We start from the raw sequence: 26453 nt of genomic DNA on the forward strand, positions 1-26453 counted from the left end.
TATTCCTCAAAATATGTACATATTTTCCCTCAGAACACCCACTAACCTGTACAGAACACCCACCTGTAGCCCCTTCCAGGCTACATGCTGACACTATCCAGAGAAAAATCTCCGTTATTGTAGATGCATCCACTTCTATACAAAGGAGGTTGCAAGGGAGGGAGACAGAGAGAGGATTCCAGGCTACATGCTGACACTATCCAGAGAAAAATCTCCGTTATTGTAAATGCATCCACTCCGATACAAAGGAGGTTGCAAGGGAGGGGGACAGAGAGAAGATTGCTTTAGAAACACCAAGCGTGGAAAAACGTATCATATTAATCAAGTCAAAAGAAAGATTATATACACTATTAGTTATATTCTGCAGCAATATGGTCACAGTTTCCAATCCACTACATTAAAGCAATACTGAACTCCAAAATTTTGCTAGAGGTTATGAGCTTTTCTACATTGGAGAGCTTCTGCGACTGCACCCAAATTTTCAGATTCCCTTAGCAAAGATGTAGGTCACTGAAGGCAGTTGTTCCTGTTGGTACATCTATAATACCATACCTGTAGAAAACTAGGACAAGAGCATTTATCCAATAGCTACCTTTATCAAGGGTTCTATGGGAACATTGACTCCTTACAAGATGTAGGGAATTCATTCTGTTTTCCCCATACTCCTAGGCAACAGTCTTATCAGTTGAATTTGGTAGCACAAGGTAGATTTAAGTCAGTTTTCTGCAGACACACCGGAAGCAGCAATGGCAAACATGGTATACCTCGAAAATGTAGAGACTGTGCCACGAAGTCCAGACACGATACTTCACATTTAATCCTAGTTTTAACATTCAGACATAGATTGCTAAGTAGGATAACTGAGATGCTTCCACACAGTACACCAACATTTAAATATTCCAGAAGATCTACAGCTTAAGTAAATACTTGTCAAGATAGAAAAGGCCTGAATCTATATCACTATTACATAAATTAACATTACCTTTCAATGGACTCCCTCCCCCTTTTTAATATTAAAGAAAGAGTTCTTTTAACACTTTCATTAGCAAAATCCACAATCAAGAAATAAAGGCATTTCTTCCAAAATTCCACCCTGGTTCAACAGGTAAGCAAAGGTAGTACACTCCGAAGTAGGGATGGTGAAAAATTTATCACAATGGCTTAAAAGGTAAGTACAGAAAACTACAACATGGCAAACTAAAGAGAACATACTTCCAGTAGAATTATGTGGAATTAAGAATGAGAGAAGTCTCTATCATAGTTTAGGCATGTTACTGGACTCCAGTAAGTTTAATAAACTCAGCTCCGATCATCCAAAGCAATAGGACAGGCACAGAATAACCCCTCTGCAGGCAAAGTCAGAGTAACACAAATTAAGCTGTAACATGTGAATTACATTCCCTTTCAAAAAGCATGTTAAAATTTAAGTTCCCAGAGAAAGCAGCAACAACTTGGATAGCAATATGCAACAGGCCTCAAGTGCCACACACCTGGTGGCACTGTGCTACAGCCAGAAAAATTACATGAAAGCAGGCCTGGCATTGTTAATATGCGATACAGATAATCAAGCATAGATGCAGCTGGCTGTTCACCTTTGCCTGTTTCACAGCACATTCAAGGGTTCTTCAAACAACCTCAGTATCATAATAGGTCAAAAGGTTTTGGCACAGTCAGGCTCCAGCTAGAGAAGATACCAAGACAAGACAGGTCCAGTGTCAAGAATGAAATAATCCAGCTTTGATCAGAATAAAACAGTGTTGATGCCAATAGAAGCTAAAATCTCAAGCCGTTGTCACTGCTTTTGAAGTTCGTGATGCTCTGACTTGCTTTTCCTGTTAGGTGGAACATTTGGGAGAGCAGCAAACAGAACTCTGCTGAAGACCACCTTTCTTCTCCCACCAAAGGCAGTATCATGAGAGCACTTATGTATCAAAGTGTTACTTTACTTGCAATAGCTAAAAAAAATAAATCAGAAGCACTCTAGGTAGTCATGAGATGAGAGGATTTTCTTTAACAGAAGGTAAAACTGAGCAGAGACAAGACAAGTACTAGGCAAACTGACAGCCAGGATCAGAGAAGGTGAGTTTGAAACACCAGGGAAATATCAAACACCAAGAAAGTTGCGAGCAATGAGCGAACATGCCAAACAAAAGATCCAAGTAACCACTCACTGATTAACTTAACATTCATCTCCAAAAACTACAGACAAGCAACACTGTTTTTCAGATCTGATTAGTCAAAAGCCATTTCATGTTCTGGTGAGATTACAAATGTAATTCATAGATGTAGTTTCATATAAATAATTGACTTTATATTATATGCCACAATGCATGAGAAAGCATTAGCTTATAATAAATTATTAAGAACTGGCTGATCTCTGAAAGTAATTTTCAGATGGGGGACCATTTAGGGAGATACTTAGCATCAATCCCAATGGAATTTTGCTGTATGTCAGATTTTGGTGGGTACATTTTTTAAGAGGGGTTTGGGAGTGGGTTGTTCCTCTTTTTCTAAAAATAATTTTCGTTAGCAAGTCAGGAAGCATATGACTGATGGTATTTGCCAATTAAAAATATGAAGCAGAAGACAAAAAGAGCAGATCTGAACTACCCGGTGAGCTAGGTAGATTCTACAGTAATGCTCGTTACCAAAGCAGAAGGTATTTTACTATAGCTATAGCGAGTGCATTTTACTAGTGAAACAAGATAGACTACTCTTCCAAGAGGGTCCCTGAAGGCTGTAGCAGTGAAGCAACTAAAGACGTTTCAGTGGGACACCGCAACTGAAACTGTTAATAATATTCACGCATTCTAACATTAACAGGCTACTGACAGTGCCTTCAGTTTTGCTTTCTGCAATACAATACACAGATACTAGAACTGTATTCAGTATTCTACTTAAGAAGTATCCACCTTTAAAACCATATTTTCCAGTGGAAAGAGGTCCAAGAGTTTAAGTTATTAGGGAGGTAGGAAGTAATCTTTCTGAACGTAAACTCCTACTGTACGTAATGAGATAACAGATGTGACTTGATAATAGCATCCAATCACGATTCTGGAAAAGAAATTCTGGGAAGTATGAGCTGGAAGCCTATGTTACACAATTTCTGTTCTGAGGAAATACAACTAACCTTTCAACAAGAATGCCATCTCCCAGTATCTTTAAAGACAGGAGGTCTTTCTGGAAGATATGCTTTACTCTACTTACACAAAAACACCTTACCTCTTCAAGATACTAAGGATTCACAGCAGGTCGTTATTCACTCCTGCTAGTTTCTTAACAGTAGATTCAGATTACTTCCATTATATGCTTTTAGTAAACATTGATGCAGCAAGATCCACACAAATGACAGTACAGACAAGGAAGTAGACCATATCATACTGCAAGATCAAGCCACCTGCCAAAAAGCCAAATGGGAGGACATACAAGAAACAGAAAAAGACTAGCTATAGTCACTGGAAGACCATCTGCTCAACTCTAATTGTTAAGGATTGCTGCAATGTTCATCAAAATATTTGCTGTCATGGTATTTCAAGTGACAAAAGAACTCCTTACAAAAAAAATCAAACTATAACCCTGTCCCAAATTATGTCTGTAAACGTCTGAACAACAACACTGTTCAAATTTGGATTGAATAAAGCAATAAATGCCCACAATCAAAACTGATTTCTTAAGTATGAAAGTTTAGAATGATGTTCTGAGACATTATTCCTACCCTAAGGCAGCTATTCAATGTAGCTGGGATGCATCTTTCCTAGCAAGGGAGAAAGCAGACTAGACAAGGATAGACCATTATGGTTTGACTAGATGGATTAGATAATAGCAAACTGTCTACTTCACAGCCAAATCAGTTATAGAAGTCCACAGGGAAATTAATCCTAACTTACAACATACACAGATTATAGTTACCCAGAGTTATATCAGATTTCATCCATGCAGCTCCTTTTGAGTTGAAGTATTAAACTCAAGAAAAAAGGGTCTCATGCTATTTTCCCCATGTACCTTACACACAGAACCCAGAAAAAAGTGTGCTAACATTGCTAAATCAAATAGCTCTGAACAATCATGTTTATTAGCTTATAGAAAAAAAAAATGCAAGTACTGTGGAGACAACAGATAAGCTGACTAGCCAAAGCTGCTCAGTTTCAAGGAGTCGATATGTAAACATCCCTACTCAAAATGATCATTTGTTGCAGAAACTACTAATGAAAACACACTATTTTTATTATCATTCAAATTCAGAATTCTGAATGACAAGTTCTTATATTGAAAACTGAAAATTTATACTTACGCTTTCAACTCCGCAAATCTCACAAGGATGCGAGCATAGCTCTCATCTTGACTATGCTTTTCTGCAGGTAATGCAGTCACCGCTTGACTGTAACGACCGATGAGTCTATTCAGTAGACTAACATCCATCTGAGGAATACCCTTTTTCTCTAGCCTAAGCAAAAAACACAGCCAATCTTCTGGATTATTTGTTGTCATCATTATTTGATTAACAGTTCCAGAGTTATCTGTCGGAAAAATAAGAAAAGGAGATTGATTAAAACTGCAACAAACATGAACAGAAGAAAACACTTTTTATAATCTTTCATGTAAGGAGACTGGTTTTTTTGGTGGTGTTTGTTTTTTGTAGTTTTGTGGGGGTTTGTTAGTTTTTTGTTTGTTTTTTGTTTGGTTGGTTTTTTTACACAAGATTAGAGCCACACAGTTAACTAAAGAAACAAGGAGAGATGAAATGTATTTTGTGGTCATTAATACTGAAGAAATGCAAAACCTTAAATCCTTTCAGTTAACCTACATTGAGAGTGAAAGAGCCTTTAAGATCAGTTGCATAAGTGACAACAGAGTAACAAAACCACGTACCTGTTGTATCAGCTGAGATTTTAGTACAGTTAAGTTCATCTGTGATATTGTCTTCATTTCTGTATTTGTTTTTCAAGTCTCTAACTCTATTCATGATTGAAGCAATTTGTGGCAACCCTCTTTCACTTAGGTCCTCCTCCTCCATCTGCAGACACAAGGTTAAAAACCAGTGAAGTTACTGAAGAACCCTGTTGCAGCTCACTTTAATTGGAATTACCACGGGAAAGCCTCTCATGTATATTTTGCAGATTAATTGAGACTCAACCACATTATGTAACATAAGTACTTTATTAAGCCTTTATCAATGTAGTTACACAAGTAAACTTCTTAGCAGAAGCCAACGTAGATGAGCAAAAGGAATCAGTACTTAACTGATCTGCCCAAATACTAGTCCATGCTTCACAGTAGCCTGTTCCAACAGGGTATATCCAATGTTTGAATAAAATGGGGGTTGGAATATGTTGCCTGAATAGCTATGAGTCTATTGTCTTAAATCACATCCTGAATCCATAGATTAGGATGGCTAAGAGGCAGTCCTCCTCTTAGCCATACAACTCCTGCCACTTCTCTTGAATAAAGAGCAATGGACCAAGCATTTGTCAGACTTCATGGTGACCTGGCTCAGGAACAAATGCCAACAGAAAACTACCTATAAAAGGGGGAGAGCTTTTACCTTTCTGCTTGATGTTTTTCCTGCTTTCTCAACTGTGTAACCAGATGGACCAGAGAGAGTAAAGGCAGAAAGGAGAAACTTTCATTTGATGACACCTGTAAGGCTGGGTTAGACTACCTTACATGTGTCACCCCAGACATACACCTCCCTTAAACGTAAACATTTTTCATATGGAAAGAAAACTTGATACTATAAACCTGAAGTTTTAACAATATTAATCTTTTCCATCACAGGTATAACTTAAAGTAGAAATAATAAGTTTCAAGACATAAGAGATACTTACAACCCATCTTTTAGCTTTAGCTTAATAGACACGTAGAAGTGTGAAAAGGAAAGCCCAGCAGAAGTGGGATTCTTTCTAAAGAAAAAGCTAACTAGGCAAGAGCTTACAAGTTCCTATCTAAGTACAAATCAGGGCAGGGTACACACAGGTTTGTTAGAGTGCATTGAAAGAGAAGAAAGAAAGAATGCAGGAAAAACAAAAACAAAGTTAAGGTAACAGTGAATATCATTGAACTTGGTATTTTGGAAAAGTTAAAAGATTTTTTTTAATCTTTCACAACAGTAGCTTAGCTATTAAATGCTATATTAAGTGTTTGCAATCATTTATTAAGCTGGTAATTTAAATCTAGGTTTGCAGTTGATAATACATCTAAATAAATGTAAGAAGTGTTAAGCCCCTCACCCTCAAGTCTCAGCACAGTGGTACTCAAGACGGATCTGTCAACTATAAGGGTCTAACTTTCAGATCAACACAGACTAGCAAAGACACAGCAAATTAAACTATATTGAAATTGTAACTGTCCAACAGTTCATTAGAAGACTTAAGAGCTCCACCAATCAATAAATGCTGAAAACCACTGCTATAGTAAAATGTCTGTTGGGGATACAGAGAAAGCTTGGAGTTTTTTTCCAGCAGAGCTAGTGAACACACAAACACACTCATCAATTTCAATAGATGCAGCACAGGCAAGCGCTTGTGAGAAAAATGGCATTTTTTCCTCTTATTTGATACTTTCACATTTCAGCCACCTTCCCAGCTTACATCCCCTTCCCATCACAATACTTGATCAATATTCTAAAAGCCATTAGCACAAGTTTCCATATTCCTTACTGTATATGCACATCTGGCAATCTACTACAGAGATGTAGTTACTTCCTACATTATGTAGCCAAATCTGTACACCAAAAGAAAACAAACTCCTATATCGCCTCTGTTTAGCACAAGCTTACCCCATCCTGATTATGCCCTTCCTCCAGGAGATTCCCCTATGCTTTAACAAGTGGTACATGCCTAAAATACAGCAAGTAGCAAAAGTTCAGACTACAACAAAAGCCAGGGGCTCAAATTCTAACAGCTTCAGGACAAAAATCCTCACAGAGCGAGAGACCCTGGGAGTCTATCTCCCAGAAAATTAGTCTTGCCTTCCTCTTCACAGCTCCTGTTCTTCCACAGGAGTTGCTATAGCCAATTCGCAAAAAGGAGAAAGGCCTAAAACCAGAAGCGTACACATCCACAATGCCAACACAAGCTATGATCTCATTACCACCCTGCTTTTATTCTGTCTAAAAGTTTAGCACACAATATTAATCTAATCTCCTTGCCACAGGTTACAGCCATTAGTTTTCACAGCAGGTAAGCAGAAAAGAATTGACATGTTCCTTTGTTCAAAGGGGTACTGCCAAAGGCAGGTGACACCTATTTTTAAGTTTCTAAAAGGATGTGGATTTAGAGGTTTGAAGACTCTTTTTAAGGAACTTATGCCAAATCTTCAATGCTGTATCAGTTTATTATCAATTGAAATATAATACATGGATATAGCTGAGCAATAAGAATCTAGGCAATCTGAGCAGGGCAAGCGTGCTAAAATAAACTGAAATAAAACTGATGATATCTTCTTTTTTTACCTACAACAAAAATATTTTATGTTTTCATGAAACACCCTGACCACAGCTCTTCCCACATTAATCAAAGTTCCATGCATCTAATGAACAGGAGAATTTTAGTATTAAAAACTATGGTGAATTAAGTGCATATCCAGGGGATCCGACTTCCCGATTATTGTGTAGTTGGGCCCAGAAACAGGGGAGGTAACACACTCTGGACAGATTAAATAGGTTCAAAGAAAGACTAAGTTTATTTTTACAGTGAATTGTTAGTCTTCGTTCCTTTTGTACTCAGGTATAACAAGTCAATTAAAAGTTGCTGGAAGGCCCAGAGAGATTAGATCGATTTTAGATGAATTATTGATAGCGATGTAATTGAATGGGATAAGTAAGTTCATCCACCTCTAATTCTATTATCTAAAGTAAATCTGGCACCACTTTCAGGAAGCCTCACAATTAATTTTTAGCATACTAGTTGTTCCAAGTTTGCAATTCTTTAAAAGCAGCAGAGTCTCAGCTTTCCCTAAGCAGAGACCATAAGCCAGAAAGATTTTCACATTTACAGAGCTTGCTTATACAGCAGAAGCACGCATATTCCATGTTCTTCCTGTATTAGAAATGGCCCACCAAGAATATTAAGTCTGCTCTTGTCAATATAATAGTGTTGTTTTAGTAGGTTCAAAACATAGGGATTTTTGTGTAAAGTCTGGCAAAAGCATCATGTATGTTACCACTATCAAAAGGTCTCAGCATCATTTTAACAACTTCTGGAGTCTGGCGAGATACTCAATACATGACTTCATAATATCTTTTCAGAAAAGCAAAAAAGCATTAAGTTCTGAAAATAGTTCCTTCCTTCATTTACAAAATGAAATATTGTCAGTGGTCTAAGAAAAGTAGAAGCAAGCTTCCCCCAAGTAGGGCTGTAAGCAAGACCTACACAGAAGAAAAACTGTGAAAACTAGAGACAGCATGCTAAATCAGTGCTATCTGAAAAATAATTTTTGTTTCACTGAGCTGAAACTAAATAAAAGAGAACCCTCCCTTCATTTTTCTTAAAAAAATAAGTATGTTGAATAAATTCTAATTTCAGTGCTCGTTTGGAACTTCCTTTACTATCTGTTTCTCCCAAAAATGCATAGGGAAATATCTTAGGCTGTTCTGAGACTGGCTCTGTAAACTGTCCCATCTTTTGGAGATCATGTTGCTAAAAATTACATAGGTGATTACTGTAGCAAAGACTGTTCACATGCCATTCTAAAGATGATACTTATTTACTTCATAGGGAAAAAAAAACATTTGTCTCTCTTTATAAGGAAGATTTTGGTACATATTGCAGTTTTGCCTTTGGTAAATACAGTAGAGGGGTCTATAGGAACTCAATGCTCCAAATCTCCTCTTTATGGGTGAGAATATCCTTAAAGATCTGTCCTTGAACTGTAGCCATTCCCTCAAAGTATGGATGAAGTCAGCTTCTCCAAAACCTGAAGCACCAAGAAGATCAAAAGAAATTTACCTGAGGTGTAATAATACCGTGATCTCTCATTACAGCTGTAATTGCTAACAATTCCCAAGTGGATTTTTTTTAAACACAATCTTTATGTTTTTCTCACCAATGTAAAAGGTTCATTATCCTTTTTACAGTGATAGCTTGCCTAAGGTAGTAGACAAAAAAAGTTTTCTGCATAAATTTGATCTTAACTCTCATCAATACATGTCAAACTTACATTTCTGACGTGATGCTTCAAGGTTCAGTGTGTACTATATGGAGAAAACCTTTCCTGAAGAAAGGATAAGCCTTGCCAAAAAGATAACGTGGGTGAGGGTCAGACTATCTCAGATGATCCCAAGAATCCAGCAAAGGCAAGAAATGTAGCTTTCCATCCTGAAGAAGTTCCTGTGTATCAAAAATTGATTGGTTAGACATTGAAAAGTAAATGAATATCAGTATACCCTGTAAGCTTGCCTCATGTTCATGACATCCCAGAAATACAGTTTTCATTAAATCAATAAAACTATTCCTAGTTAGTAATAAAACAGTACAAAAAAGCTCAAAGATCGCTTTTGGACTAAGGGCAAGCACTTCCAAATGTGTTAGCTTGTTATGACATTTACAGATTAAAAAAATATACTATGGGCATAATCACCTGTGTATTGTCATGATTCGCAACTAATCCTTCTACTCATGCCAAAGTCCAACTGTAAGCAAGTATTCAGAGACTCATTTTGGCTTAATCGGCTGCATGATTACTTTTAAAGAAAGCATTTGCCATTTATTTTTCTGTTTATTTAAGGGAGTATAGAGGGCAACAAGAAATTAAGCAAGTGCCCAAAAGCTTGCCTGGCTTTTTCCCTCCAAGTGAATTGATCAGCCTAGTAAAATATATTTACATTATCCTATTACCTGTATTTTCCTTATATCCCCAGACAATTGTGGCTACAACAGTTATGTCAGATATTTATTTAGCTCTGTTCCTCTGGCCTAATTAAAGTGTCTACTAGTGTCAAAAGACTATACGCTGAAGAACTTTGAGTTAAGTCCTCTACTCTGTGTAGAAGAGGTAAAAATGCTACCACTAGATCAGGAACTTTACCCATGCGTATGCTTTCTGGTGCCTTCCTTTCCTATGCAGAAAGGTCACACACAAACAAGAGGGGAAAACTAACTGTAGCCTTCATCTTCTACAGTATTTGCATTATTCTGCTGATGTATTCAGTTCATTATTTAACAGTGGTCACCATCTAAGCAAAGTTGCACATGCTTGCTGGTAATACAACAAATGCTGTCAGTTACAGGAAGTAGAACTATCTCCAAGTGCAGTTACATCAACATTGCCCAAACACAGTACAGTACTACCAAAGACTCTTCCTGAATGTTGAGATCTATTACACAGACATATAAGTGTTTAAAAGTTCCTGCCTTTGAGATCTTGCCACCTTGACTCAAGGCAAGTAAGAATGGAAACATACAATAACAACACACAACTATCTTCAGAAACACATGGCATTATCTGTTGTTCATCCAGTTATCAATTATTGTTCTGTAGCTATTACAGCAGACACTAGTCTTCATTACTCCTTTGAAAGAACAGCTACCAGCTTTCATAGAATCATCGAATCATTTAGGTTGGAAAAAGCCTTTAAGTTCATCAAGTTAGTAAACCTAACACCACCATGTCCACCACTAAACCATGTCCTTCCCGTAAGTTTCTTTAAAACCCATGGGAAAGCAGAAAGCAGATCTGCTTGCTAAACCATACAAGCTTTTAGGTTAAAGTCTAAAGAGCAAATTGCAGTGCTAGGGACACAAAAGAAATCCTGCAACTTTTACTTACTCCAGGCAGATGTTAAAAAAATGCTGTAACTAGAAAGCATCAAGCTAAATTGTTCCATAAGCGGTCACCAAAACCTGAATTCAGGCAAGTGGCAAAGCCCTCCAAATACTCTCAACTTCAGCTCCCTTCATGTCCCATATGACACCCTGATTACAAAACTGGGTTAAAAGATTAGTAATTAGCTATTAATTAAAAGATTATTAATTAGATAGACAGACTTATTAACTCACTTCTAACATGTTCCCTAGTACAGCCACTAGTAGAAGTCTCTACTTTACCCAGACACTATTTCCCAAAAATACATAGAAATGTGATGTTTTTGAAGCCTCTACCCAGGCTTTAAAAAAAACTGTATATGCACATAATCTTTGTTTGGTTTTGCTTACAAGTCCTAAAGCCTAAATCAGGATTTTCTTAAAGGGAAACAAAAACACCCAATAATCAATAAAAATCATTATTTTAAACAGTTAGCAACATTAACTATGACTATAAATAGGAAAAATAGAAATTCTAGTGTTAGCTCTAAAAAAGACTGAAAGATACAAAACAGGGCTAATCAGAAAAAGGCTCAACAGCAGAGAAGCAGGTGAGCTACTGTAGCATAAACAAACCGAAGGCTGTACTGCAGGTAAGAGTTACTAAGAGGCAGTGGAGAACAGAGCAGCACACAAAACCACTGAGACACAGTTTCAAGTTCTGAAGGCTTAAGCATATAGCAAGCAGTAAAAAGGGACATAGCTGAGAGTAGTTTTAATTTAGGGTATCACTTCAGGAATAGCTATTGCTTTATCTCTTGCACTAGCCAGAGCTGAATGAATATGCGTTCCAAGATCTTTCTCTCCATTTCCTTCTCCTTGCCCACATACACCTTCCTGTTTCCAAAACAATTTGAGTAAATTAGTATCAAGCACAGGTCTGCTTTGTGTCTATTTGTAGAAACTGCTACTCCTCAGCCTAATTGAGGATAACTTGCCCCATGGATTGATACCCTCACCCAATTACATCTTATTACGTGTTGCCAAGTCTGCAGCCAGCTGCATTATCCAGAATTTCTTTTTCCTTTAACTTCGTAATATACCAAACTTAAATAAGAAAAAAAAAAAAAAAGAAGAAGAAACTAACACCACTCTCGAAAGCCCTCATCAAGTTCAGGTAAAATAACAAAATCACAGAAGAGGAAGGCAGTGAGAAAAGGCGGTGAGGGAGATGAGGAGAGAGAGACACCAGGTCTCCTCACCCGCAGGGGCGGCAGCGCAGCAGCGCCGCAGGCCCCGTTCTCCGCCAAGCGCCCCGCCGCAGCCCCCCCCGCAGGGCCGGAGGAGCCCGCCCCACGCACTGCCGTTTCCCGCAGGCGTGCTCCGGGACGCGGGGCAGCGCTGGCCTCCGGGCCGCGGCGGGGAGCGGAGGGCGGGGCCGGCGGGAGGCGAGCCCCGCGGGCGCTACCGCCACAAGCAGCTCAGGGCGCACGGGCTCCGCCGCCACCACCACCACGACCACCGCTCAGCAGCTTCACCACCAGAAGCGCACCCCCGGTATCCCCCGCGGCCCGGCCGCACTCACCCTCACCGCCTGCTTCTGCTTCAGGACGGCGACGAGGCTGCAGGCAGCCAAGAGCGCCCGCGCCGCTCTCAGTTTGAATATCACCGACGCCCAAAAAGCCCACTTCCCATTGGTCAGAAAGGCTCACAGGGCAGGGGAGGAAGCGAGGGCTGATTGGCTGGAGGAGGGAAAAACAGCGGAGCCCGCCTGCCTATTGGGGGGGAGTTGCGGCGGCAGCGCTGTCCATAACAGTCATGGCGCCTTCCCCCGCCCAGCGCCTCGGGGTCCTCTTGGTGCTCCCGCCGTTCCCAGTTGCCTCGGGGCGGGAGGGGGGCTTGTGCGCAGGCGCGCTGTGGTAGGGCGGGCGGGGAGGCCCTTAGCCGCCCCAGCCGCTGAGGAGGGGACGGGAGTCCTGGCCTCCCGCCCGGTCCGGTAGCTCTTTGCCCCTGCAGCTGAGAGGAGAGGACCCCCGCGCTGCTCTGCAGGGAGAAGACCGCGCTTCGCTGTCCAGCTGGAGTGTCGGGAGCGCGGGAAGGCCTTCGCTCAGCGGCAGTGGCGGGTTTTCCCCAGCGGGCTGGCTCGCCTCAGGCCTCTCTTCCCTGACGGGTTTTGCGGAGCGGAGCGGGGAGGGGAGGCTCCCACCCGAGCGCTGGTCAGGGGCGGCCGAAGCAGCGTCTGGTCGCTGCCGCCCGGGCCGCTGGAACGGCTCTAGTCGTTATTCCCGATTCCCACAGAGAGGGGAAGGGAGCTGTGAGCTGCCCGGGTTCAGTTCTTGATTACAAAGTGCAGAGCATAAACGCGAGATAATGCAAACTTTCTTACAACAGATCTGAAAGTATTTTCCTCTTTAAGCGATAACTGGTTATTTTTTTGATGCTTCACTTAGCTGTAACAGAGCAGCAGGACTGTGTGTCCTGACCAGCTCCTTAAGATTACTTCTTTACCTCTAACAGATTCTTGATAAGCTGATCCCATAACTGCAGTATGCCTAAGGCAGCTAAAAGCAGCTCTTTCTCTGAGCTGTCCCTTTCTTCTTGGAGTTGGATTATAGTAATGCAAACGCACTGAGTAGAACAGTTCAGCCTCTGTCAGTTTGTGTTCTGGCTGTACATACTAGTTAGTGTTCTTTATAGCAGGTATGGTACTGTTGCTTATAAGATTTTCAAGATTGTTAACACACTGTAAAAAAGTGAGACATATATATGCCTTATTAAATTGATAAGTTACTGATCATTAGCTTTCCATAGACACCACACATGATGTATTAGTAATATGATACCTAAACCAGCCTTTCATTGAGATTTATCTTACTCATCTTTATTCAACTAGAATTTAAGTATCATCTCATCTTATCTAGTCATACAAGCTCACTCTACAGTCAAGGAAAACAGGCATTTCAAGAGATAAATTCAGTCCAAACACTTGTTTTAGAATGTAATGGATCATTCCATGGACGTCTCAGTGTTCCTCTACTAAGTATAGAGCAATTCTAACCTTTACCTATGTAAGATTAAGTGAGATTATATTTTTTTCTACATTACCTTACTCCTCCTTGCATATACACATTTTTTTGTGGTTTTGATGGTTTTGTTGTGTTGGAGTTCTCATATTCCTCCAAAATCCGAAAAAAAATTAAGATGCAGCACAAGTTGCATGAACCTGCTCTGCATCTGTTTTCACTTGAGGGACATAGCCACAAATTATTTTATTAGCAGGAATTTTGGTGATGTCAAAGGAGAAGAGAATTTTATTGTACTAGTGAGTGAATAATGCTGTAAGGAGTTGTCATTTGATTTCTGTAGCTGTGACAAGAAATCGGGATACCATATGGAATCCTGGCAAAACCAAAATGAATGGGAGGAATAAGACAGGGTAGACCTCTGAAAAAAGCAGCAAAGAGAAAAGGGTCAAGGAAAGAAAGAAAGGCTGTAATACCCTTAGAAAAAATAAAGGAACCTCCTTTTAGTATTCCTCAACAAAACATAAAATATGTGTGGTGTTTGGATTGTTGGTAGAACCATCATTTATTTGCTTATAGATGTTTATGCTTGTTACTCATATAAAGTCATAGATCTATAGGGAATTTAAGAAATATACCAATGGAAGTCTCTACCTAAAGGTGATTCTGTTTTGAATGACAGAAGTGACATGTGAATCACAAAAACAAGGACAAGATGTGATTTCCACTCTGTGAAGCCACAAGACTTGGGAGAGGCATATCCTTGGTATTTATCACTTGGAAAGTATAGGTCTCATCTTACAAAGTTTCTTTCAGTCAGATTTGTTTCTTCACAGCATCTGCTTCCTGGGGAATCAGAGAAATAATTTCTGATGAATCTTCTTACCCCTTGTATGAATCTATGATGTTTCTTGTTCTCCCACTTTCTGTTCTTTTTGTTTCTTTGTTCTTCTCTTTCTGCTTTGCTGCTTAAGGAATACTGGTCTGAAATAATATTCAAAATCTATCAAACAAGAGATGCTTAATCTGGATATAAACCTCTGCTATTTGCCAAAAACCAGCTAGCAGTTGCAAAGGAGAATGCTATGGAGAAAATAGGGTTATTGATACTTCTTTTATAATAAGGACACATCTTTACTCATGTGGTGGTGCAATGTCTGTTCATTATTACAATTTGAGATAACTGCTAGCATTAAGCTTTTGGCTACTATTGAAAAAAATCAAAACAGGAGGGTAGGGTTAATTTTACGTCCTCTGAGCAATCTGAAAGGGAGGTAGCCAGACAAAGCTAGTGATCCATGTTCCCTTTGCAGCCAGTGCAGGGCAGACTGTCTGACCCTACGTCCTTTCACACCGCAGATGAGGTGAGGGACTCTCTGGAGGTGTCTTTCTTCCTCTCAGCTGACTGTTGAGGGAATGTCTGCAGCTGTCTTACCCTAAATGTGTAACTCACAGTCAATTAAAAATAAAGTTAATTCTTTCTAAACTGGTTCCTTCAATAAACAATGACATTTCTCCTCATCCTGTCCTCTGCTATATCTACTAACCTAATTTGTTACTAGCTTCCTGCCTTCATGGATAGACTTTTTCACTGGACGATCTGTATTTTGTTTTTAAATTAAAAACTGAATGGCTTTATCTCAGCTGATCACCCGCTTTCCAGATTTTAACTTACTCCCCTTGGAAGTAACAAGGCAGCCTGTATATCTCAATGATGAATTGCTACACAGTCCAAACATCCATTTTCATCCTGTCAATGCCTTTTCAGTGCATTTTCAGATGCTTCTCTCTGCATCTCATCAGAATACCTTGAAAATACCTGAGAATTTAATTTTCAGCACCTATGTAAGACTGAGAAGTATTGTTCACAGCTTATATTGGAAAGCTAAGGCATGGGAAAGTGAGTGGCATACCTTAAGTCATACAGGATGCCCAAAACAGATCTAGGGATCAACCCCAGAGATCCTGATAACAATTCCAGCACGTTGAGAACTTTCTCATTTGAGGATTTCTCTGGCACTCAATAGCTGCACTAATCTCTGAGGAAAAGTATATTATTATATATACCCACTTCAAACGGCGATAATAATTGTAGACCTATTATAGTGTCGGCCTCTATAGGTTGGCACTGAGTACAACAAATAGTAGGTGATTACTCACCTGCATACTAAATAATTAGTAATCTGCCGTGGATGACTTTTCAGCTGGAGTTCTGCTGTGTTTTGTCCTGTTATCTGGCCAGTACAATGTAGGTATGAGGCCACACAGGAAATCCATGATGATATGAGAGTTGTGGTACCTTCAGTAGGAGGATAATACCCAGCTGTACATATTGATTTCATCAGATCCAGCTGGTGCTGTTCAGCAGCTTACTTCATATATGGCCAAACTGAGTTACAGATACATGTGGGCTGGAAATAACTAGAAAAGAATGGAGTTGAGAAATCATGGGAACAGTCTTGTGCAGGTTCACTACTTCAGGTCATGCTGGATCCATAGGTTCTGTTGGATGTCCTTACAAGAACAGAAGAAAACATATTTTGTATATATAGCTGTCAGAAATTTCCTTTTGAGTGTCCATCTTACAGCAGCTAAGCATGGTACAGTTGCCATGCTTACTGCAGTACATTTTATTTAAGTGCATGCTTGAATATTTCTAAAAATGACAGATAATATATATTAACTGCAATAAAACCTATCAAACTTGTTACACTGGCTGCTAATCAGTTCCTTAGTGAAATTTTAAATCAGTTTTGACCTGTAAAACTGTAGATAATACTGACTACTACTTCTGTGATTAAAGCTGTGGCAGAAATGGTCAGTTAATAGCAATTAGTCAGATAGCTACAAGCTACAATATTTTCTGCCCACGTTGTGGCCCAGTTGGACATGGACACGGTCCAGTTCAGAAAAGACACAATGGTACTGGGACGGTCCTCTGAAACTAGCCTGAGAAGCAGCACATGTTAGTTTGTGCGTAGCATTTCTCTGTATAGCCCTTAGACTGCATGTAGTTTCTATGTGACTAGCTTAAGCTTGGCCAGAGAAACTTGAATCTGTTTTCACCTCTCCCTTGGAAAGTCCTGAGAGACTGCAATTTACTTTTTAATGAAAATAAGGGATGTGGGCAGGGGGACATCATCTGTGAATGCCTTCCATTTCAAGAAATCTGAGACTTGAGTTTGCTCAACATCTATTCTTGACATCTTTCCTCATAAATGACTGACTTGAGACTCTGCTATTTTTAGGTTTTGGAGAAAATACTTAGACTATCAGAAAGAACCAAGTAAAAGTAGTTTTACTTGGGCAGCTCAAAGTAGTAAATTTAAGAATGTGCATGGGTGAAAGATGCACTTGTTCACAATAACAGGTCAGGGCCTAAAATTATTACAACATGTTACCATTGTTCAGTGCATTATTAGAGTATTTCAAAGATTAGGGGGCCATAATGCAATAATGTGCATCAGTCATTTTAACATACACCTTTCAAAAGAGGTGTAACAGGCATCTAAACAGCAATCACCACTATAGCTGTAATATGACATACAGCTGTGGTATCAGACACTTCTTGTTTCATTGTCTAAAAAAATAAGATAAATACTGAACCACATTTGTTTATTGTCAGATTGTAGGACCCTGCAGAGAAAATAGGGTACAGATTTGTTTCTGCTAATTCACTAGTCCATGTGACTGTGTGAGGTCTTCAGAAGGTTGTGAGATCTACAAAATGTTGGGCATGCTGCTCCACAGACTGTATAACTGTTGAGACCATTACAATTGTTAAAAGTCTCCTTTGATGACTCCTTTACCACAACCAGTGAAAGCAAGAAAAGTTACTGCATACAATTGTGAATTTGGTCCTGAAAAAGTGGTGGCAAGATCTAGATTTGGGTAATCTAAATTATATTCTTAACTAGAAGAGCATGAAGTGACTTCTAAGTATTTAACCAAGAAGTCAGTTCATATGGTTTCATATGCAGCTTCTATAAGCCCATGTAACTATGAAATTTAGAAAAAAAAACCAAACCAAAAAAAACTAACAGATGGGTTGATTTTCCAGAAATCATCTGCTGGGAAAAAGAGTAGACCTAGAGAGACAGAAGGTCTTTGAGGATGACTACATCCAAGAAGGCACAATCAAGGTCCAACAAGCCTAGACAGGGTCAGGCCTTCAGACACTAAATCCAACAGATGGAAACACTTCCTCTGCCCCTCAGGAGTAAGTACGACCCCATATCTACACCACCTCTTACTTGCCAGCTGCTTCTTTTCCCAGCATCCCTTTTCAACAATTTTATAAAAACTGAGCTGACAAAAAGCTAATAGGGAAAAGACTTGTGTTTTCTTTATGAGTCTTCCACCATCTTACTGACATTTAGCTAAGGATTAAGGCTTTGCTTTTTTTCTTCTTCCTTATCTATGAAAAGTGATGATAATAATGGATTTGTAATCATTGCAGTTCCTCATGTGGAAGATACTATTGTAAGTATGTAAATGCAGTTATTTTTATTACTGCATAAATAATAACGTATTTGTACTGGAATGAAGAGTCCCCTCATGACTAGAAGAAGTAGGGTTCAAAATTTATTTAAGTAGCCGATCATTAATACTCCACCCTCTGAGTTATCAATGCATCCAAACAATGTATTATTATGCCACAGAGATTACACTTCTGACCCATCTTTATTAATGACCATAAGAAGGAAGTAAATAAAATATTAGTGAAATTGATAAGTGAATAGGAGGAGTTGGAACAGAAGTGAGTAACATAGAACAACCTCAGGAGAATACAAAATAGAACCAGAACAGAAAACAAAATTATGAAAAAAAAACCCTGCAGGTATTCAAAAAGAATGACTAAGTGGGCAATCAGTAATGCTGCAAGGGAAGTATAGATGATGTTACACAAGGACGTAAGTATGTCATAACTGCCCCCAAAAGCAATTGCCGTTTTAAGCAATTAAAGACTCCGGCAGAGTTCTCATGAATCTTGCTTTTCACTCCTTACCTGTTCTCTCCCTCTTTTGTTGGAGGTCACTACTTCTATAATGCAAATAAAGAATGCAGCGTACTTCTTTAATTCCAGTGAAAGTCAGATGTTCAACTGAAATGGCGCAGCTCAAATATGCATGTCTTTTGATGCGCTCTGCTACAGGGAAAGTAACCTCAGGCAGTGGGGTGAAGGGAGCCTCTCAAACTGGTTCACCTCTTTTCTCAGCAGTATGATCAAAACATTCAGGCCAATTACTCTCAAAATCATCTCCTATCCCTGGAAATGGATAAATTCATTTCTACCTTGAAAATTCTCACTGTTTTTGCCAATAATAATGAGAAAACAACTCAAATGTTAACAACATGCAACGTTTGACATTTGTTTCACACTTAGCATTAGTAGAAGACTCCAGCGACACTAAGCATTCATCTGCTCGTTTCAGCAGATTTTGATGTGGTAGATGAACTGTGAGCACGCACAAACCTCAGCTATACAACAAATTAATGATCTGCTAACAAAGAAGCCTGTCATTTCAGCCAGGATGGCAGGGACATGAATGCAAATACCTTTGCTGCCAGAATTAGCAGAGAGATCAGATTCAGACTTTCCTGTCTTCTTTGATTAACAGCCCTGGACAGACTGCATCATGGTGGCTCCCAATTACCACATTATCACAAAGTTATTATGTTGTCACAATGTTATTTACAAATTGGAAAGAGTTTGGAAAAGCATTAAAAAATTCAGGAAGTTGGTAAAAAATTACACGGGGACAAAATTGAATTAATTTTATTTGTGAAGCCAGACAAGAAGTAACAATGTGTCATACTAGAATATTCAGTTGGACTGATAATTAAAATTATATGCAGAAGCAACAGATTCTAGTACCATACAGATAGGTCAGCTTTGTGTTGCATCATCGTGATGTTAATGTCTTGAGCACTCTTTGGAGGTACATTGTAATTACTATTCATCAGTATTGTTGAGAAAGTGGACCCTGTTATTTCTAATCATAGAGGAAATAGGGATTAATCAGACCTTACCAGAGAGGAAGATAGAACCTGAGATACAAATTGTTTGTTGCAGTCTCAGAAAAATACCTGCTTGTGGATACTGCTTAAGCTGAAATTATGTAGATTGGTTTTTAATTACCAATACAGCCAAATAATCCCATCAACACTCTCCACAAAATGCACAGTGTAGAAACTGTTTTCTTTCATATTCTCTGCTGTGAAATTATTTTTCTCAATTTATTTTCTTCAGCATAATCATTAGTTCCCTTGAGTTGAAGTTTGTGGTTTGATTTTTAATGTATCAAGAAAATTAATAAATATTTTCTCCACAAGTTTTTAAAGTGTGATAGATTTTAAATTAAGGGTTATTTTTGTACATCTTTTTAATGAAAAAAAGAAAACTTTGATCAACTGAAGAATAAGGATTTAAGGGGACTGAATGTTTCTTTGGCTATTTTTGGGATACCTCCCAGTAAATGGAAATAAAAAGCTTTTTTGTTTTCATAATATGAGACCATTTAAGCAGTGAAGAATGGTTAAGATTTGAAATATCAGGATTGTTACCATTGCTGAAATTAAAAAACAGATTTTAAACTTCAGCAAAAGAGAAGCAAACTGAAATTTTAGAATAGACACAAAATTGATTGAAATGCTGTTTCTGCAAAGCATGAAAGAAATTAAAATTGAAGCTGAAGGAAAAAGTCTGGTCCCCAATACTAAGTTATTAAAAAGGGCTAAAATAATGATATTGGTTGATGTTTTCCCACAAAAAAGAACTGACTTCTCCAGCCAAAAATGCCATTCAAGATGACACAATGAAGCAAAGCTAGTGGAAGCTGCTACTAGACAGATTGCCCAGAATGGAGCCTCAGGAGATATTTAGAAGAAAAAAATTATCTAAGGCTGCCAAACATGAGATGCATTTTAAGATCTTATTACTAGGAATAAATATGTAACTGATTTTTATCACAGCTGTAAATAGCAGCATGAAAGCCAAAAGATCCCCCTCAGGACATCCTCGTTAGAGGTCTTCATTTTAGCTCATCTTAAACGAGCTAACCTGGTTATTGGAAGCAGTCCAAGGGCAGCAACAGAGAGCAACGTGGGCTCCCATACGCTGCTGAGAACTGTCAAGCTGAGAAGCCGTGCTCTATCCTGCATGGTTCTCCATGCTGTCACTGTTGCTTCTGGTACCCAAATAGCAATTTTTAAGGAATACCTATAATATATAGCACAGTACAGCCTGCTGCCTGATAGAAAGTATTGCTTGCTCCACAAGAATCTGACTGCAACTTAAGAGACGATTGTGATTTTGCACAGAGCCAGTTCCTCTATTCTGTCCTGACAGGTTTGCCAGAAGGTTGATAATGAAAAATCAGGTTATTTCCTAGGGAATCAGATCTTGCGTGCTGAGTTGCACACTTCTCTAATTGATGGGGTATGAAAGCAGCAGAAAATTGGGAAAGGAACCATGGCTTGGGTAGGAAACTATACTTGTGTTAACTCACTGCAGCAATACCTCCTCCCAAGGTTTCTCAAGGAAGAAGGTTACTCAAAAAGGAACCCATAGATTGATGGCACAAAGCAACCACCCACCAAGAGTGATTTAATCAGAGGTATGAGAGTTGAAATTAGCAATTAGCAAATGTCCAGACACACAATACTGATAAAAAGAGATTAGAAGGCTTTGTCCACGCTGCTTTCCATTGGATGTGTGAGCAGCACAAATAGACACGCCGAAGTTAGCTTTAATCCATTAAGCAGAGGTAACATAGTAGTGACGACATGGCAGCACGGTGCGGGCCAGTAACCAATGTATTCTGTATTCATTGTATAGCCCTGGCTACTGCTGATGTCATGATTATCAACGCTGTGGTTAACTGAGCTAGCCAGATTACAGCTCACAGAGTGGTACTTACTAATGCTGCTGCTGTGCATCCCATTTGCAGGTGAACATGCGGAGAGGCCAGTGGAGACAGTGGGGTACGCTACCCAGAGGGCTAAACTTGCCAAGGCAACGCCAGGCTCATTGGAAGGGCTGATCTACTTCCTGTAGTCTCGCAGTAACACTTGTTTTCACTTCGTCTGAAATAGGTACACAGAGGTAAGACAAAACAAAACATCTTTTTAAAAGCAAAGACATGAGAATAACCAGTTATTCGATACTTAGAGTGTGTCACAAGAGGACTTGTCCCCAGGGAGAAAAATACAAGAACAAAAGAAGCAGAATCATCACGGCAGTGCACATTTCTGATGCTGTCTAGGGGAGAAACTACTCCACTTGTCCAGTTTATTACCTTATTCACTGGGAATGTTGAAATTCAGATGATGACATCTTAGAGGACCTTAGGACCATTGTCTTAAGTGAGCAAATGATCTTAAAACTGCTGATATGAAATACTTCAAAACTGAAGTACAGCCACAGGTAGGTAAAGTTGTTGACATTTTGACCCTACCTATGCCAGCCAGTTCATACTAGGAGAACTTGATTATTGGCTACAGTAATCACTTGGTAGGACATTGGCACTTAGCCTCATTCTCAGTGAATAGTTCCGTATGCTGATGTAGCCAAGGGTGCCCCAGTGTATGCTTATGTAGGCTCTGCATGAAAACTAGTTTGAAAAGCTTGTGCCTGTTTGCAGTAGTGAGAAGGGAATTTAATTATGACGAAATGAAATATCTTGATTGTCAAAAAGAAAGATCCTGTACAACCAAGAAAGCACTGCAAGGACTGCCTTCCAAATAGAGAAATCTGTCAGGAACCCGTCAAGCTTAACACTGAAGAATTACGTTGGAAACTACAAGCCATTCATATCTGAAATCCCAGTGGATGTTTAGAAAGTACTGAACCTGTTGAACATGGCCTGAGTGTTGAACAAGGTAGCAGCAAAGATTAAGGACTGAGCTAACGTAAAGGAAAAGTGTGCAGAGATGACGGGGATATGTTTGAATTGGCAATTAATCTGACCTATCAATGAGTGATGTAAAGGAAAACTACCCTACAGATATTGAAAGTAGTTTCGGCAGATGATCTCTATTATTTCTGTAAAGAGAACAGAGATAAAGCCTACATCCTGAGTGTTTACAGGTACTCCTACTTACCCAGTCACTAACCAATATAAGCATGTCTCATGCCTCAGCACCAACTCTTTCATACAAAAATGTAAACTAATACTTTCAAGATGCCTTAGAAAAGCACATTACAAATTAAAGGTGTCTTATTCACCAGTGTTATTCCTTCCAAAAATAAATTCTAACTTAAGATAATAGAAGTTAAATTTTAAAAACTTACCAGAGCAGGAATAGTGAATATTCACTGTAGCGTGAATTAGGAGGAAGATTTTTGTTCTCCGTGTTAAACTGAAAGAATCAAGCATTTGTGCTTGAACAAATCCAATGCCTTATAGCTTATATTATTCTGTGAGCGCTCAATGAAATATTGAGTCCAGTTTTGTCAAAAAAAAGTGCATGCTGTCTTTCTGAAGTGCATGGTAGCTGAGTGTCTGATTTATTGCATTTCTTCACAGAAACCACAAAGCACCTTAAAAAAATCTGCTGAGTTCTCACCCAAAATTAGACAGACATAGCAAAATTTTCTCACATACCAAAGAATTATGCTCCACGTTGACTGTTTCATTGGAATCTGAATTCCCATGTCTAAAAATCCCACAATGGTTTAAACTATCTGGCCAGAAGACCGGCAGAGCAACCAGTAACATCACATCTGGTTTTGCCCTAGTCTTTATCTTACATGTTTTCTGAGAAGAAACCATGTGTGGTCTCATATTAATACCAGGAAGGTAAATTGAAGAGATAAACGTATCAGCCATTTACTGTGGGCTAAGGTGGGGTGTGTGAATTTACAATGCATCACCTGTCCCTTAATTGCCTGTGTTACCATGCATTACTGTCTGTTTTAATCTCTGAAGAATGTGGCAAATAGATCACCCCTCAGTGAACTCACTTTTACCACAAGGTGAGAGTAGGCACATATGCAGATACTGATGAGTAGCTGACATGTGGAGTCTTCAGATCCCTAGATTACCGCCTGGCAGTCTGTCCACTTGCTGTTCTCCTAAGTTTGGTTGCTTATGGGTCAGGGACAGTAATTGCATTTGAGAAGAGTAATTATTTTCATTCAGGAAACCTGCAGTATCTAGCTTGAAACAGGAAGGTGTATTTAAAGACTCCTCCACGAAATAAAATCCTTCGCTGCTTATTTACAGAGATAGCATATTAACCTGTGATTTTGTGAATGCCACTACATATTAAAGATTGCAGGATCAGATGACTTAAAATTAAATACTTTCTAATACTATCTACAGAAAGATTTTCAGGTTAACTTTTTGTATCTCTTTTCTGAGAAAATGTGTTACAGAAAATCCTGGAAAAACCAGAAAAGACATTTTCTTGCAGTGCTTGGATGTTTGAAGAGATAACCATTCCATTTTCTCTTTTTTTGGCAATGCAAAACTTCTTGAACCTATCAAATCTACCAGCCAGCCTATTCTATAAGTAGTTTTGCAACTTGGAAGCAGGGTCAAGATTTTGCCAATTTTTTTCACTGCCAAGCCAGGGACATAAATGTAAAAACCAACAGAATACAGGAGCCTTTCTTAAGATTTCTGCCCTGATGTGGCCAAGCTATTGGTTTGATCTGGATAAAAATGGAATGCCAAGCCAAGAAATTAAATGACAGTATATGGAGGAAATCGAAATGCAAGCACTTAAAGCTACTCAAGGTAGTGGCATACCTAAGAACAGAGAAAATAATTAGATTCATGAGCAAGGCTTTACTAGACCCCAGGGAGCACTGCTTTATTGCACTGTAGAGAGGCACCCATGCTAACTTGGTGCCTACTAACAAACACAGTATCAGCAGAACCATTTGGCATTGGCCCCATTTGCATCCCCCTTTACAACCCAGTTACAGTGCATCACTTTATTCGTTTGCCCACAGCTTCCCACCAGCAAGTCAGGCAAGTCTGAAATAGGTCAGCTCTTTCACATTTTTATTTTAAAATCTGGTTCTCTGTGAATTTTAAATATAACCAAGGTGTGCCATTTATAAATAATGTATCTAATGCCTCACAGCATTATTGTGAAGCTGCAGTGTCTTACTGAAATGTCAGCTATAATCTGCTGTCCTCAGTAGGGCGAAGGACAAGAAGAATGGCTAAAACAGTCTTTTTACTGGATACATTTTGTTTCCTAAGTGATTCAAGTTGGCAAATTTCTTCAATTAAAAATAAGATTACAAGTACAGTCTCAAACACTTTGCCTTTAAATGGAGCTACAGGATTGTTGTGCATTTTTATATGAAAGTTTACCACATTCTCCCATCACCATGCCATTTTTAAAGTTATAAAATTTGAATGGAAGGCCTATTAATACTAAACAAAGAAATGGTAGCAAGAAAAAGAAATTTACATATTAACATCAGAATCTTCTCTGCATAATGTGTGAAAAGGGCAGTTGCAGGGCTGGGATGTTGCTGGGATGACAGAGACATAGTGGGTAGCTTACAGGACTGGGTGCTGCCATGGATGGATACAGGCCCTTCAGGAGGGGCAGGCCAGGATGGCAAGGAGTGGGAGTCACCCCTTACGTGAGAGAGCAGCAGGAATACATGGAGCTCTGCCTGGGGACAGCTGAGAGCTCATGGGTGAGTTAAAGGGCAGACCAGCGTGGGTGACATTGGGGTGGGTGTCTGCTACAAGCTGCCTGGTGAGAAGAAGCAGATGAGGTCTTTTTTGAACAACTGGAAGAAGCTTCACATTTACAAGCCCTTATCCTCATGGTGGATTTGAACTACCACAATACCTGCTGGAGGAGCAACACGGCAGGGTGCAAGCAATCCGGGAGGCTTCTGGAGTGCACTGATGTTGACTTCCTGGCACAGGTGATTGAAAAGCCAACAAAGGGATGTACTCTGCTGGACCTGATGGTTACAAACAAGGAAGAACTGTTTGGGCATGTGAAAGTCAAAAGGCAGGCTTGGCTGCAGTGACCATGAGATGGTGGAGTTCAGGACACTATGAGGAGGGAACAAGGCAAAAAGCAGGATCACAACCCTGGAGGCAGACTTTGGCCTGTTCAGGGACCTGCTTGGAGGAAGCCCATGGGATACAGTCCTGGGAAGAAGAGGGGTCCAGGAGACCTATTTGAAATTCAAGGATCACCTACAAGCTCAGGAATGGTCAATCCTGACAGGCAGGCGGTCAAGCAAAGGTGGCAGGAGGCCTCCATGGATCAACAGGGAGCTCCTGACAAAACTCAAACATGTAAAGGAAGTATGTAAGAGGTGGAAACAAAGACAGGTGACTCAGGAGGAGCATAGAGACATGACCTGAGCATGCAGGTATGGAATTAGGAAAGCCAAAACCCGTTAGGAGCTGAATCTGAAGCCCTTCATCAACTTCTCCAACATGGGTCCTTGCCATGGGGTACAGTCCTTCAGGAACAGACTGCTCCAGTGTGGGTCCCCCACAGGCCACAGTTCCTGCCAGAAAACCTGATCCTGTGTGGGCTCCTATCCACAGGCCGCAGCGCCTGCCAGGAGCCTGATGCTGCATGGGCTCTCCATGGGCTGCAGCTTCCTTCAAGGCATATCTGCTTGCTCCATCACAAGGTCCTCCACGGGCTGGAGTGTGGATATCCGCTCCACCATGGACCTCCATGTGCTGCA

The 26453-nt window shown here is 39.7% G+C and overlaps 1 protein-coding gene across 1 annotated transcript in view; it reads right to left on the minus strand.

The window, feature by feature from the left end:
• Positions 1-9215, minus strand: part of TTK (TTK protein kinase) — a 34735-nt gene extending 25520 nt beyond the window's left edge. The window contains exons 1-3 of the mRNA XM_009814945.2: positions 9157-9215; positions 4870-5014; positions 4292-4517 (exon numbers count right to left, since the gene is read on the minus strand). Of these exons, the coding sequence (XP_009813247.2) occupies positions 4292-4517; positions 4870-5014 (371 nt within the window). The 5' untranslated portion in view covers positions 9157-9215. The remainder of the gene's footprint in view (positions 1-4291; positions 4518-4869; positions 5015-9156) is intronic.
• Between the last annotated feature and the right edge of the window lie 17238 nt (positions 9216-26453).

This window comes from Gavia stellata, chromosome 2 (genome assembly GCF_030936135.1).
Source record: "Gavia stellata isolate bGavSte3 chromosome 2, bGavSte3.hap2, whole genome shotgun sequence".
Taxonomy (NCBI): domain Eukaryota; kingdom Metazoa; phylum Chordata; class Aves; order Gaviiformes; family Gaviidae; genus Gavia; species Gavia stellata.